Source organism: Saccopteryx leptura, chromosome 10, assembly GCF_036850995.1.
Source record: "Saccopteryx leptura isolate mSacLep1 chromosome 10, mSacLep1_pri_phased_curated, whole genome shotgun sequence".
In the NCBI taxonomy this organism is placed as follows: domain Eukaryota; kingdom Metazoa; phylum Chordata; class Mammalia; order Chiroptera; family Emballonuridae; genus Saccopteryx; species Saccopteryx leptura.
In genome coordinates, this window is record NC_089512.1 from 50722171 (window position 1) to 50738226 (window position 16056).

Genomic DNA, 16056 nt, shown 5'->3' on the forward strand with positions numbered 1-16056 from the left:
TCTCTCTCTTTCTCTTAAGCTCTAAGGACACTTCTTTTGCCTCTGTAACTTGTTTCCTAAAGATTATTTCTTCTACCTCTGTGACTTTCTAAGTAAACTTCCTTTAATATATTTAAATAAGTAAAAAAATTACTCCTGAAAGTAGACCCAGATAAGTACAAAAGAATAAGCAAAATATATATTGATATAAGAGGTCCCAAGAGTATAGCAACAGAATAAAATCAAGCTAAAAGGAACAACCACCTCTGATCTGGAGTAGAAGTATGAAGGTGGGTTTCAGTCAGAGTGAGTCTGATTTCAGCCTACTTTGGAATATTCAATCTAAACGGGCATCTCTGGTAATAGCTGGAGTAGACCAAAGATGCCCAAGCAGAACTGTGGCCCAGAACAGCGACAAGGAAACTGCCCCCATGCCCAGCCTAGGAGTCAACAGAGATGTATCTTCTGAACAAATGTATCAAGCATGTTTTTGTTCTCTGCTCAGTTCTTACCCGGTGTTTTCTAAAACTGAAGTCTAGGAGTGGCATACACTGCTTCAGAAATACTTCCACAAAGAGACGTCCGTACTGAAGAAGAGAAAATAAACACTGGTGATGATCTTAGCTGAGGTCTTTCACCCGAAAGGCCCCTCCCTGAGGCAGCATAACATCATTCAGCCCAGGGTTTTCCTATTTTTGTGTATAAAAAAATAAGCTGATCCCATTAACATTAATAAAAATTTATAAAAAAAATAATAATAAACTGGGCCTGACCAGACGGTGGCGCTGGGCTAGTGGTTAGTGTGCTGACCTGAGACACTGAAGACCCAGGTTTGAAATTCCAAGGTTGCTGGCTTGAGCATGGGCTCAACTGGCTTAAGCACGGATCACCAGCTTGGGAATGGGATCATAGACACGACCCCATGATCACTGGCTTGAGTACAAGGTTGCTGGTTTGAGCAAGGGGTTGCTGGCTTGGTGAGGGGTTACTGGCTTGGCTGGAGCGCCCCAGTCAAAGCATGTATGAGAAAGAGTCAGTGAACAATTATGGTACTGCAACTACGAGTTGATGCTTCTTATCTCTTTCTCTTCCCCTCCCCCTCCCTCCCTCCCTCTCTCTCTCTCTCTCCTCTCTCTCTCTCTCTCTCTCCTCTCCTCTCTCTCTCTCTCTCTCTCTCTCTCTCTCTCTCTCACACACACACACACACACACACACACAGTTGGGAGGGGTCCAAAAGGCTAATTTTGAGAATGTGGCTTAATGCAAAACTAAACAGGCCTGCTAACAGAATGAGGCAGATTTGCCTACCCTAGACATAAACAATGGGCCTGGTTCAGCTTATAAATGAGGGCAGAGAACAGAGGGGAACCCCAGCTCTCTGAGGACAACTTATTTCCAAGAATAAAAAAATTGGGAAGAACTGCCCAATTGCAGTTATGAGGATATCAGCTTTCACATTCATGAAGCCACCCATGGGCTTTATAAAGAGGGATCTTGGGGCCTGACCTGTGGTGGCGCAGTGGATAAAGCGTCGACCTGGAATTGCTGAGGTCGCTGGTTCAAAACCCTGGGCTTGCCTGGTCAAGGCACATATGGGAGTTGATGCTTCCAGCTCCTCCCCACCTTCTCTCTCTGTCTCTCTCCTCTCTCTCTCTCCCTCTTTCTCTCTCCTCTCTAAAATGAATAAATAAAATTTAAAAAAAAAAAAAAAAAAGAGGGATCCTGTACTCCTTCCTCCATGTTGCCTGGGAAGAAATGGTAGGGAATGACTACTGTTCCTAAAGTCACTGGCCCTGACACACTCCTAGTTCTAAGACTAGAACCAAAAATTTTCTTCTTCTGTTTTTTGTTAGATTATATTTATTGATTTTATAGAGAGGAGAGAGAAAGGCATGGAGGAGGAGCAGGCAGCATCAACTCATAGTTGCTTCTTGTAAGTACCTTAACTAGGCAAACCCAGGGTTTTGAACTGGCAATTTCAGCATTATAGGTCAATGCTTTATCCACAATGCCACCACATGTCAGGCAAGTTTTCAAACTCTTAGGAAAATTGGTTTCTCTAGTTATCCAACTATATAGGAAAACGTATCCACTGTCTTTTCTATACCATCTGTTAGGACAGATTCTGGAGACTCTGGCTTGTGAGCAAAGTATTAAGCAATTCCTTCCAGCTAAGGCCCTCTCTAGAGAGACCCACAATAAGAATAAAAGCCAAGGAGGGCTAGGTCAGTCTCTCACCTTCAAACATGCATGCAGAACAGGACGACTATCAAACACCTGGAGAGATGAAAGGCAAGAAACCAAAGCTGAGGTCTACTCCACTGAGCATCCAACTTTCTCATTGTGCAAAGCACAGCTCTGGATGTTGTATAGAATTCTAAAATGAAGGCCTATCAATAGTTAAATTAATAATAAAGTAGAATAAAGTAATTATCGTAATTAAAGTTCAAGAAAACAGGGGAGCAAAAAGGAACAAGAAATTGATTCTAACTGGGGATGTTAAGAAGAGGACATCGTAGAGGTCCAAAACCTTGACAAAGAGCCTTAAGAAAGAATGGATAAGAGGTGGAAAGCAGAGGAACACTAAGCTGGGTGAATAGCTTGAGCAAAATCATGGCACGGGTCAGAGTAGTGTGTTGAGGGATAAAGAAGGCATTCAGGGTTGGAAGAGGGAAATAGTGGGATATGTGCCAGATCACAGAGGACCCAAGGTGAAAGAGGTGGTGGAGGGGAATGACATGTGCAAGGAGCCATTATATAGTACTATTGTGGCACAGATGATAAGGAGGAAAGGAAAGATAGAAAAAGACACCTGGGGAGAGAAGAAGAGGCTATCCAGGATGAGTAGGGGCACAGGGAAGAAGACAGAGGGAGCAGGTCCCCAAGGAAGGGTGGGGAGAGGATCAGGGAGAGTCCATTTTGGAAAGTAGGACCTTTTTTGGTTTCTGCAGTCAGCCAGTGAGATGGGTCAAGGAGTGTCCACACCCACCTTTATCAGGTTGATGAGGATACTGAAGTCTCGAACAGCCATGTTCCAGTAGAGGAGCTTCTCTTCATGAACCTGGGGACAGCCAAATGTATAGGCACTTCTGAATCAGAACCAAATATGTCTTTTTCTGAACTACTAATGCATGGTTCTTGAATTACACAACTATTTGGAGACTTAAGCCAATTATCCTCCAAAAAGATGTGGCAACCAATGAACTCCCAAGATGGTTCTGAGGTCTGTTTATATTTGATAACATCAGGGTACCTCATAGAGTCTTTCTAATAAGATGACTCCTTTTCAGTAATTTCCAGGTGGAAAAAAGTCTCTGAAATATACCTGCTGGCCATCAGCTCCCTGTGGCTTCTCTGATTCCCTGTGTTAGCTGGTGCTCTTAGCAGTTCTAGCTTAGTTCTGGTTAGCAGGCTACCAAGGCCCAGAACCACTGCATCTCAAACAGGTTTGCTCACCTCATGCCAGTTCACAAGCAGCATACTGCTGAGCACATGACGCTGCAACCAAAGACATTTTTTCCAGAGCTAAAATTTATGGAGCAGTCTAAGCTTTTCCTTGCACAGTAACCAGAGAAAACAGAGCCCAAGCCTCATCTTCAACTAGCAGAAAAGGAAATTAAGCCAGGATATCTTTGAAAATAATCCTAGATCTCAATAAGTCAAAGGAAATAGCTTACGAACAACCCTGGACACAAGAAAGTACAGCAGATCTTCGAATGATGTCGTTCCGTTCAACATCATTGTGTTGTAACAATCAGAAAAAAAATCCACAGCTGGGGCCACTTTCTGTATGGAGTTTGTGCACATTTTCCCCATGTCTGAGTATGTTTTCTTCAGGTATTCCAGTTTCCTCCCACATCTCAAAGATGTGCATGTTAACTTAATTGGCATGTCTAATGATTCAGTCTGAGTGTGTGTGTGTGTGTGTGTGTGTGTGTGTGTGTGAGAGAGAGAGAGAGAGAGAGAGAGAGAGAGCGCCCTCAGGTGGAAGGGCATCCTCTCCAGGGTGGATTCCTTCCTTGTGCCATGAGCTACCAAGATAGGCTCTGGCCATCCCAACTCTGAACTGGTATAAGTGGGTTGGAAAGTAATTATCTTGCTTGCTTTTATTAATCTTTCTTTCCTTTTTTTTTTGAGAGAGAAAGATAGGAAAGGAGAAAGATGAGAAGCATCAACTAGTAGTTGCATCACTTTAGTTGTTCATTGACTGCTTCTCATATATGCTCTGACAGTGGCTGGAGGGTGCTGAAGCCAAGCCAGTGACCCCTTGCTCAAGCCAGTGACCTTGGGCTCGAGCCAGAAACCTTGAGCTTCAAGTCAGTGACCTTTGGGCTCAAGCCACATGAACTCATGCTCGAGCCGGCGATCTCTGGGTTTTAAACCTGGGTCTGCCTGACCAGGCAGTGGTGCAGTGGATAGAGCGTCGGACTGGGATGCAGAGGACCCAGGTTCATGATCCCAAGGTCACCAGCTTGAGTGGGGGCTCATCTGGTTTGAGCAAAAAGCTCACCAGCTTAGACCCAAGGTTGCTGGCTTGAGCAAGGGGTTATTTGGTCTGCTGTAGCCCCTCGGTCAAGGCACATATGAGAAAGCAATCAATGAACAGCTAAAGTCCCACAACGAAAAACTGATGATTGATACTTCTCATCTCTCTCCTTTCCTGTCTGTCCCTATCTATTCCTCTCTCTGACTCTCTCTCTGTCTCTGTAAAAAAAAAAACAAAAAAAAACAACCAAAAAAAAACCCCCTGGGTCTTCAGCATCCCAGGTCGATGCTCTATCCACTGTGCCACTACTGGTAAGGCTTATTAATCTTTCTTAAACATAAAAGAGCTCATATTTATTTCAATGTTTTCTTTTCTTTTTTTTTTTTAGCTAGAGAGAGACAGAGAGAGATAGAGACAGACAGGAAGGGAGATGAGAAGCATCAACTCATAGTTGCAGTGCCTTAGTTGTTCTTTGATTGCTTTCTTGATGGGGTGGGGGGACTTCAGCTGAGCCAGTCACCCCTTGATCAAGCCAGTGACCTTGAGCTTCAAGCCTGACCTTGGGCTCAAGCCAGCCACCATGGGGTCATGTCTATGATCCCACACTCAAGCCAGCGACCCTGCACTCAAGCTGGTGAGCCTGTGCTCAAGCCGGTGACCTCGGGGTTTTGAACCTGGGCCCTCAGTGTTCCAGGCTGATGCTCACCCACTGCGCCGCCGCCTGGTCAGGCTATTTCAATGTTTTTTTTTGTTTTGTTTTGTTTTTTCATTTTTCTGAAGCTGGAAACGGGGAGAGACAGTCAGACAGACTCCCGCATGCGCCCGACCGGGATCCACCCGGCACGCCCACCAGGGGCGACGCTCTGCCCACCAGGGGGCGATGCTCTGCCCATCCTGGGCGTCGCCATATTGCGACCAGAGCCACTCTAGCGCCTGAGGCAGAGGCCAAGGAGCCATCCCCAGCGCCCGGGCCATCTTTGCTCCAATGGAGCCTTGGCTGCGGGAGGGGAAGAGAGAGACAGAGAGGAAAGCGCGGCGGAGGGGTGGAGAAGCAAATGGGCGCTTCTCCAGTGTGCCCTGGCCGGGAATCGAACCCGGGTCCTCCGCATGCTAGGCCGATGCTCTACCACTGAGCCAACCGGCCAGGGCTTATTTCAATGTTTAATATTAGAAAATGTTTTGGGTCTTTATTTAGAAATTTGGTAATGTTTTTGTGACCGGAAATATACTGTAGGAACTTAATTCTTAATTTATATCAATTAGCCTGTGGTAAAATTGGTTTAGTTATACAAAGTTTTGCTTAAAGGTGAAGTTTCCAAGAACCCATCAACAATACAACAAGTACTTACTATAATTCAAAGTCTACTTCTTGGGTTGGGACTATTCAACTCACCTGCTGAGAGTCTGATGCTGTGCCAGCCTGAAGACCCTTCACTGTCTTCCCCAGTTCCGCCATCATCACTCGGAAGAAAATGACAAAGGTGTGTCTAGAGGAGGGGAAGAGCATGCACACCCACATAATGATGCACTGGTCAGAATGAACTTCCTGGTAGAAGCCAAGGAACCAACAGTCATTTCCTTCCCTATCTCTCTGAATGTCCTCTCACTGGGGTCCACTGTAAGAGGACGAGGAACCGATAAAAATTTAGAAATGAGACCAAGAAGATGGCCTGTGAAACAAAGGAATTAACTTTATGAAGGGAGATAGTATGGTGGTACGGAAAGAGCAGTGAGGATCTGACTCTAGCTTTCTATTCCATATTTACTTTATCGCCTGTATAAGCTTGAGCAAGTTCCCCTGTTAACTCTCATTTTCCCCATCAGTAAAATAGGGTTAATGATACCTACACCTCACAAAATCCTTGAAGGACGAAATGAAATAAAGAATGTAAAAGTACTTTATAAATTGTAAATTCTATATGAATATAAGAACCATTAATATTGAGACACAAAATCCATTAAGACATACAGAATTAGATAACAAAAATCACTTTCTCCTTCTAAAGATGGTTAAAATTTGGAAAAATAATCTTATGTTTAAAGGATGAAAGTTTAGTGACTAAATATTCATTGCCTTTTAAGACTGTAATGACTAAAAATTCATTTCTCAACAAGATCCTTTCTCATAGTTTGGCTGAGAGTCCCTAAGAAAGAATGCCTAGTAGACATTCCATGTGATAAGTGAATGATTGCACCTACTATCTATATCAGAATCAGATAAAGAGTAAGATAGTTAGTTGGAAATTATATATATTGAACAGTGTGATTCTAACTTAGGGAAAGAACCAGAGGAGAAAGCTCCCTACCTGGTCAGGGTAGGGAATGTGGAGGAGAATGCATCTTTAGAAGAGTTGACCAGTTCTGGGACACCAACGCCAGCAATCTCCTCAATGGCCTTCAGAACACTGTCAGTGTGCTCCAGGTAGATGCTGCATTGAAAGCGATAGGGGTATGAACACATGCTATGAAATTCCTAAATCAAGATTTCATTCTTGAGATATTACCAGATAGTAAGCTTTAAAATAACTACTGACATTCGCAAAAAAACTTTCTAATAAAATAAAGTTTCCAGATACATGACAGGAAGTAAGAAAATGATGTCTCAATTAGAAATACAGTTCGACACCTTGGAAGTGGCGAATGTGTCTCAGATATGGTAGGTGATAAATATTTAATTCGCAGGTTAACAAGGCAGGATAAAACTGGAGATTCTTCTCTTCCTCTTTGATTCAATAATAAGGAACTAGCTAACAACTGAAAACAGAACAAGAGGATCTTATGATCCACCTTCTCTAAATTTTGTTAATTAAATCTATTTCACTGCTTCTAAGTTCTCTGTAACTTAGGTAATTTCTCAGTCTTTGACCATATAAGGGACCCCCACAGTGGCAAATGGAAGGCTATTTGGCTCACAGAAAGAAACCGAGCACCTTACCTCAGCAAAGCATGGAGCTGGTCATTAGGGATGCTGCTCCTCTCTTTCTCTCCACTTGGCCACACACGACAGAGAAAATGTCTGGCCAGGGAAGCTGTGGAAAAAAAATAGACAGTTATCTCATGCGTGGAAAATACACTTGACTGTTTTTCAGGCTTCCAGAGATGATTATTATTAATAATAATAAAAATCTATTATTTTCTAGTTACTATAAAGTTCCTGGCCTAACAGACAATTTTTAAAAAGTTGTCATGGCCTGATCTATGGTGGCGCAGTGGATGAAGTATCAACTTGGAATGCTGAGGTTTGCCTGTCTATAACTACTACAAGTTACTGCTTCCAGATCCTTCCTGCTGCCTTCCTCTCTACATAGCCTCTCTCTAAAATAAATACATAAAATCTTTTTTTGTGGGGGGGGGGGTTGAAAAAGAGAGAGGGACAGATAAGAAGAGACAGACAGGAAGGGTCAGAGATAAGAAGGATTAACTCATAGTTGTAGCACCCTAGTTGTTCATTGATTTCTTTCTTATATGTGCCTTGACCAGGGGGCTGCAGACAAGCCAGCAACCATGGGGTCATGTCTATGATCCCACGCTCAAGACAGTGACCCTGCACTAGAGCTGGTGAACCCAAGCTTAAGAGGGATGTGCCACACTCAAGTTAGCGACCTTGAGGTTTCGACCGTGCGTCCCCAGCGTCCCAGGCCAACCCTCTATACATTGTACCACCACCTGGTCAGACAATAAATAATTTTTTTAAATTGATTTAAATTTGTGTTTACATAGATTCAAGTGTCTCACCGAATCATCCACCCCCACCCCCATGTTCCCCTCAACATCCCCCTTACCCCCTTACCCCTTACGACCTTCCCCCTTCTCGCCAGGATTTGTTTTTCTGCTCTCTATAATGCTGTTATGTATATATAATTTCACCAATCTCTTTCCTTTCTCTGATCCCATCCTTTATTCAATTTAGAGAAGAGGGTAGAGAGAAAGAGAGAAGGGGGGGAGGAGCAGGAAGCATCAACTCCCATATGTACCTTTTCTAGGCAAGCCCAGGGTTTTGAACCCGCAACCTCAGCATTCCAGGTCAACACTTTATTGTGCCACCACAGGTCAGGCTAAATAAAATCTTAAAAAAAAAAGCTGCTATGGGTCCTATTCCATTGGTCCACTGGCCCTTCTATCAAAAATAAACATATTTGAAGCCTGGCCAGGTAATTCAGTTGGTTAGAGCATTGTCCTGATAAACCAAGGTTGCAGGTTCAATCCCCAGTTAGGACACACAAAAGAATCAACCAATGCCTGATCAGGCGGTGGCACAGTGGATAGAGAGTCAGCCTGGATGCTGAGGACTCAGGTTCGAAACCCCAAGGTTGCTGGTTTGCATGCCAGCTCACCAGCTTAAGCGAGGGATTATAGACATGACCCCTGGTTCCTGGCTTGAAGTCCACGATTGTTGGCTTGAGCCCAAGGTCACTGGCTTGAGCAAGGGTCACTAGCTCAGCTGGAGCCCCCTGGTCAAGGAACATATGAGAAAGCACTCAATGAACAACTAAAAATGCCGCAACTATGAGTTGATGCTTCTCATCTGACTCCCTTCTTGTCTATCCCTATCTGTCCCTCTCTCTCTCTCTAAAAAAAAAAAAGAAAAAAAAATCAACCAATGAATGCACAAATAAGTGGAACAAATCAATGTTTTTCTCTTTCCTTCCTCTCTCTCTCTCTAAAATAAAAAAATGTTAAAAAACAAAATAAACACATTTGTGTCTAAGACCCAACATGTTCTACCCTCTCACCCCATTTTGACACAAACACAAATATGAACTACACAGACACAAAGAAAAGGAACACTGCTAGGCTGTGGGAAAGCCAATCTTATTCCTCCTGGGCAGGCCAATAAGCAGTAGTCACCTCATAGATTCAAACTAACACCCTACTATTTTTTTTAAAGAGAGAGGAGAGAGAGAAGGAATAGCGAGAAGCATCAGCTCGTGGTAGTTGCTTCTCATATGTGCCTTGACCAGGCAAGCCCGGGGTTTGAAACCTCAGTGTTCCAGATCAACACTGTTTACCCACTGCGCCACCACAGGTCAGACCAAACCCTCCCCTTTCAATCAATAGGGAATAACAAAGGATTATTTTACATTTTCTTTTTGCTTTCCCTCTGCCAATTAGGATGTAAAAATCAGTGAGCTGCTTTCCAGGAGCTATGATATAAAAGTTGAAGGAAAAAATCACGGATGGGGCTAGGTCTTTCCTTACACTTAATCCTTTCTCCTTTTTTTTTTTTAATTTTAAAATTTTTATTTATTTATTTTTATCTATTCATTTTAGAGAAGAGAGACAGAGAGAGAGAGAAGGGGGAAGGAGCAGGAAGCATCAACTCCCATATGTGCCTTGACCAGGCAAGCCCAGGGTTTCGAACCAGTGACCTCAGCATTCCAGGTCGATGCTTGATCCACTGCGCTACCACAGGTCTGACTTCTCCTTTTTATTCCATTTTATTAAACTCATAGTTTATGTCTTTTTTTGCCAAATGTCTCACATAATTTTAAAAAATAAGAAAAAATAAAAGAAAGACAGAAATTAACAGAAGCCAAACAAAATTATCTAGCCAACTGAACTAACTAAATTCAGACTAAGCAATGTCACCAGGGATCAGTCATAACTCCTTCTGGGGAAATATCCTTCTTGGTATAGCAATAAGGCACATTTGCAGCTATGGGGGGATTTACTTATTTATTTATTTATTTATTTATTTATTTTCCCCCCTGAAGCTGGAAACGGGAGGCAGTCAGACAGACTCCCACATGCGCCCCACCGGGATCCACCGGGCACACCCACCAGGGGGTGATGCTCTGCCCATCCGGGGGCGTCTCTCTGTTGCGACCAGAGCCACTCTGGCGCCTGAGGCAGAGGCCACAGAGCCATCCCCAGCAACCAGGCCGTCTTTGCTCCAATGGAGCCTTGGCTGCGGGAGGGGAAGAGAGAGACAGAGAGGAAGGAGAGGGGGAGGGGTGGAGAAGCAGGTGGGCGCTTCTCCTGTGTACCCTGGCCGGGAATCGAACCTGGGACTTCCGCACGCCAGGCCGACGCTCTACCACTGAGCCAACCGGCCAGGGCCTATGGGGGGATTTACATGTAAAACATTCAAGGTCCTAGGAAGCCCCAAGATTACAAGCTTGACTTATTGATCCTTTTTATGAAGAAAAAGAGAGAATCAGGGTCCATTACCAATTTTTCCTTTGTTCTGAGTAGAAGCTGTAGATTTCTCCAAAATGATCATCAAAAGTCTGATAAGATAAAGAGCAGATTGGAAACTGGGAATACTCTGATGGAAATGCTGCAAGTAATGGAAGCTCTGGCTGTAAACAAGAATATAAAATAAGCATCATAAGTATTATCTAAGTCCATTAGTTGTTCAAGTCCACTTAAGTGTTTGATAGTTTATAAGAATCCTCCAGCCCTGGTTGGTTGGCTCAGCGGTAGAGTGTTGGCCCAGCATGTGGAAGTCCCAGGTTTGATTCCCGGTCAGGGCACATAGGAGAAGTGCCCGTCTGTTTCTCCACCTTTCTGTCTCTCTCTTCCCCTCCTGCACACAAGGCTCCATTGGAGCAAAGTTGGCCAGGCGCTGAGGACGGCTCCATGGCCTCTGCCTCAGGCTCCGATTGCAGCGGAGCAACGTCCCAGAGGGGCTGAGCATTGCCCCCTGGTGGGCATGCAGGGTGTATCCCGGTCAGGCGCACATGGGAGTCTGTCTGACTGCCTCCCCCACATTTCTCACTTTGGAAAAATACAAAAAAAAAAAAGACTCCTCCTTTTCAGGTGCTTTAGTAGCAACCTTCTTTCAAGACCTTGACAGAGAACTATAATTCTATATGGAGAAAGCCAGAGAAGTAAAGAGTCTATTGCAGGGGTCTCAAACTTGCGGTCCGCCAAACAATTTTGTGCGGCCCACAGACTATTTGAACTTCGTGGATTAGTCTGTGGGCCGCACAAAATTGTTCGGCGGGCCGCATGCGGCCCGCAAGTTTGAGACCCCTGGTCTATTGGGTGGAACACTGGCCTTAAAGGGGTCATGTATGCCAAGATGTCCAAGTACTAGTCTAGGCTATATTTATATGCATAACCCTAAATCAATTATTTGCTCTTTAAGGCCTGAAGCAACACATTAAAAAGTTTTTTGTTGTTGTTGGGATTTTTTAGGTGAGAGGAGGGAAGATAGTGGGGCAGACTCCTGCATGTGCTCCAACTGGGATCCACCAGGCAACCCCATCTAGGGATTATGCTTCAGTACTGAGCTATTTTTAGTGCTTGAGGCTGACCTACTCAGACCAACTGAGCTATCCTCAGTGCCCGGGGCCATGTTTGAACCAATGGAGCCACTGGTTGTGGGAGGGGAAAAGGGAGAGGGGCAGGGGAGAGAAGCATATGGTTGCTTCTTCTGTGTGCCTTGACCAGGAATCAAACCCAGGAAGTCCATATGCCAGGCCATCTCTCTACCCACTGAGTCACTGGCCAGGGCCTTTTTTTTTTTTTTTTAAGATTGTACTTATTGATTTTATAGAGAGAGGAGTATTGGGGGACGAGAAGTAGATACTTCATTGGTTGCTTGTGGTATGTGCCTTGAGCAGGCATGCCCAAGGTTTTGAACCAGCAACCTCAGCATTCTAGGTCAATGCTTTATCCACTGTGCTACCACAGGCCAGGCTAAAAAATGTTTAAATTCTGGGTTCACAGAGACAAAGTAAAAGAAAATTATAAAGCAGAGCTTTTAATAAATACACCACATAGGGTCAGATTTCAATATACTGAAGTAATGGGAGATGGGAGCCACAATTAATCCAAAATTGTAACTGAAATAAAACTAGAGTCAACTTCTGATGGATTGGTGGGAAAATTTAAAAGTACTGTATTTAAAATAAAATAAAGTCCTGCCTTAAAGGTCAAGATGATAAACATTGATTGCAGACCCAGAGACAGCTTAAGGCCTTAGGCTATCAGGGCAGGTGAGAGAAAGACCCAATTATTCTGGCGGAAGCTGGGGTAGGAGGCTGGGAGCCATGCCCTTTAGATCTTCTCTGCTCTCTCCTCCACTGCCTAGTCCTCCACCTAGGCTCCTTTTCTGCCAAGATTGGGGAAAGTATATAGACAATCAGCAATAACTAGCTGCTACCTAATTACCCAACCCTACAGGGAAACGGCAGGTCTCAGGATAATCAAAGAGTTGACTATAGATGGGTAGTGCTGTCATTGTCATTAACTGAAAAGGCAAACTTTACATGATGAAAGATGCATGAAGATTTAGAATGATTTTTTTAATGCTTTCTAATGCTTCACGGTTTATCTGAGTATTTTTTGTGTAATTTCATATATATGAGAGAAAGCTCATATAACTGAGGAAAAATAGCTAAAAAATACCAATTTCTCTCACAACTACCAAGAGACATCCAAGTTATATCCAAGAAATCTTGTTCCTATGAGTTTCTTGAGAAACTCTGGGATATGTGGTCAGACCTACCTGAGCAGTTCCTCCAAGGGCTGGTCAGGCTCTCTCGGCTTCAGTCGGTTAGTAAGGACCTCAAGGGCTGAGTATAGTAAACTTTGATTTTCAGGTTGAAAAAATCCACTCCTAAGGGAAAGTCAAAGTAAGATGGTTTAGCTTAGTTTCAGGAAGATCACTTGGACAGCATCTGACGAGCTTGACCTCTAGTCTGTACCATAAATAAGGCAACAGAAGAAAAAGCATAACTAAAGTACTGAAAGTATTCAACTGCCAAATTCAGTCACAGCTCTGAGTATCAGACTAGAAGCTGAAGTGTACCTAAAACAGCCTTCCTTCCTAACAGTACACCTAAGTTTAGTTTTAGGAAAAATGCTCTCGTTCATGCCCTATATTTTAATTATTATTATTTTTATTTATTTATTTTTTTGCAAGGAGAGAGAGTGAGATAGAGACAGACAGACAGACAGGGAGAGAGATGAGAAACATCAACTGACAGTTGTCTCACTTTAGTTGTTCATTGATTCCTTCTCATATGTGTCTTTACTGGGGGGTTCCAGCCAAGCCAGTGACCCCTTGGTTCAAGCTAGCAACCTTGGGCTCAAGCCAGTGACCGTGGGATCATGTCTATAATGCCACTAAAGCCGGTGACCTCAGGGTTCAAACCTGGGTCCTCAGCAACTCAGGTTGACGCTCTACTGACTGTGTCATTAACTGATAAGGTCATTCCCTATATTTTAGAGATAAGTCTGTCTTCTTTAAAAAAACAGGAAAAATTTTGTCAAATTGCTAAATCAATGTTTAATTCACAGTAGGTGCTCAATAAAGAACTTATTCCTTCTTCCCCGTTAAAAAGTGTTAACTAGGTCCTGGCCGGTTGGCTCAATGGTGGAGCGTCGGCCTAGTATGTGGAAGTCCCAGGTTCAATTCTCGGCCAGGGCACACAGGAGTAGCACCCATCTGCTTCTCTCCACCCTTCTCCCTATCCTTTCTCTCTATCTCTCTCTTCACCTCCCACAGCCAAGGCTCCACTGGAGCAAAGTTGGTCTGGGTGCTGAGGATGGTTCCATGGCCTCCGCCTCAAGCACCAGAATGGCTCCGGTTGCAAGGGAGCAACAGCCCAGATGGGCAGAGTATCGTCGCCTGATGGACATGCCGGGTGGATCTCGGTCGGGTGCATGCGGGAGTCTATCTCTGCCTCCCTGCTTCTCACTTCAGAAAAATACAAAAAAAAAAAAAAAAAGTGTTAACTATTCTATCTTTAGATTATCTTTTTTTAAAAGATTTTATGTATTGATTTTATAGAGAGAGGTGAGGGGACAAGAAGTATCAACTCATAATTGTTTCACTTTAGTTGTTCTGACTTGACTGGGCAAGCCCAGGGTTTAGAACCAGTGACCTCAGCATTCCAGGCTGATGCTCTACCCACTGCACGACCACAGACTAGGCCAGTCCCTTCCTTTTCTAGGCCAGGCCCTTATCACCATATGTAGAGATGATAGTGATAACTTTTCCTTTTTTAAACATTTTATTTATTGAATTTTCAGAGAGAGGAGGGGGACAGAGTGAGAAGTATCAACTCATAGTTGCTTCACTTTAGTTGTTCATTGCTTTCAAGTTTCAACAAGTTGCTTGTCAAATGTGTCTTGACTAGGAAAGCCCAGGGTTTCAAATTGGCAACCTTAGCATTCTAGGTCGATGCTCTATCCACTGGGACACCACAGGTCAGGCATGGTGAAACCACTTGGTCTTAATGCATTCCTTTTCAATTTCCCTAAACACTGCTGCCAAAAGAATTTTCCTAAAACACTTTCATTATATTGGGGTGTGACATAAAAACTACAAGACTGCTGCCCTGGACAATCTTCAAATTCTTCTGCCTAACCTTCAAGGCCCAGCACAATCTGAGCTCCTAGATCTGTTCCTCTAGAAACATTTCCACATCACAAGTCGTCTTTTTTCTTTTCAACAAATGTATTTTGAGGGTCTATGATGAGTCAGATTCTTTTCTTTTTTCTTTGGACAGCTTTATTGAGGTAAACTTGACATAGAATAACTGCATGTATTTAAAATGTTGAATTTGAGGCTCTGGCTGGGTAGTTCAGTAGATACAGCATTGTCCTGGTGTGCTGATATCGCAGGTTTGATCCCTAGCCAGGGCACATATATGAGAGGCAACCAACGAGTGTACAACTAAATGAATAAGAGGAACAATGAGTTGATGCCTCTCTCTCCTCACCTTCTGCTCTTTCTCTCTCAAATCAATGCATAAAAATTTTAAAAATGAAATAAAATGTTGGAATCGATCAGTTGACTTACATGTAAACCCATAAAGCCATCACCATAATGAAAATAATAAACATATCCATTACCGCCCAAAATTTCTTTATATTCCCTTGTAATCCATCCTGTCCCTCAATCTTTCTTCCAAGGCTAGGCAACTACTGATGTGTTTCTGTCACTATCCTACTTTATGAATCTCACTGGTGGTGGCACAGTGGATAGAGCATTGACCTGGGATGCTGAGGTCCCTGGTTCAAAACTCCAGGGTCGCTAGCTTGAGCGCAGGCTCACCTGGCTTGAGCACAGGCTCATCAGCTTGAGCAAAGGGTCCCCGGCTTGAGCATGGTTTCAATTACATGATCCCATGGTCACTGGCTTGAGCCCAAAGGTTACTGGCTTGAGTAAGGGATCACTGGCTCAGTTTGAGCCCCCTGTACGCCCACTCAGGGCACGTATGGAAGGCAATCAATGAACAACTAAAGTGACACAACTACGAGTTGATGCTTCTCATCTTTCTCCCTTCCCCTCTCTCTCTCTCTCTCTCTCTCTCTAAAAAGACTATATGATTTGGCTCTGGACAGGTAACTCAGTTGGTTAGAGCATCATCCTGATATGCCAAGATTGTAGGTTTGATCCCTGGTCAGGGTGCATACAGGAATCAATCAATGAATGTTTGAATAAAGTGGAACAAATTGATGTTTTTCTCTAAAAAAAAAAAAATAAAATAATAATAATAAAAAGACTATATGGCGCCCTGGCCGGTTGGCTCAGCGGTAGAGCGTTGGCCTGGCATGCAGGGGACCTGGGTTCGATTCCTGGCCAGGGCACATAGGAGAAGCGCCCATTTGCTTCTCCATCCCCCCCTCCT

General features: G+C 43.8%; 1 protein-coding gene, 1 non-coding gene and 1 pseudogene across 6 annotated transcripts in view; 1 reads left to right on the forward strand and 2 right to left on the reverse strand.

The window, feature by feature from the left end:
• Positions 1–16056, forward strand: part of LOC136382484 (metallothionein-1A-like) — a 269363-nt pseudogene that overhangs the window by 243494 nt on the left and 9813 nt on the right.
• The window catches only part of FANCD2 (FA complementation group D2), an 84381-nt gene that overhangs the window by 9150 nt on the left and 59175 nt on the right, over positions 1–16056 (reverse strand). For 3 of the 5 annotated variants that reach the window (XM_066351784.1, XM_066351781.1, XM_066351785.1), the window contains 8 exons: positions 12924–13034; positions 10637–10767; positions 7401–7494; positions 6772–6894; positions 5859–5952; positions 2969–3040; positions 2218–2256; positions 492–566 (listed from right to left, as the gene is read on the reverse strand). In XM_066351784.1, coding sequence (XP_066207881.1) covers positions 492–566; positions 2218–2256; positions 2969–3040; positions 5859–5952; positions 6772–6894; positions 7401–7494; positions 10637–10767; positions 12924–13034 — 739 coding nt within the window. The remainder of the gene's footprint in view (positions 1–491; positions 567–2217; positions 2257–2968; positions 3041–5858; positions 5953–6771; positions 6895–7400; positions 7495–10636; positions 10768–12923; positions 13035–16056) is intronic. The other 2 variants (XM_066351783.1, XM_066351782.1) reach the window with 2 other exon arrangements.
• On the reverse strand, positions 5539–5614 carry TRNAA-AGC (transfer RNA alanine (anticodon AGC)). The gene has a single exon. It is a non-coding gene; the product is annotated as a tRNA-Ala (tRNA).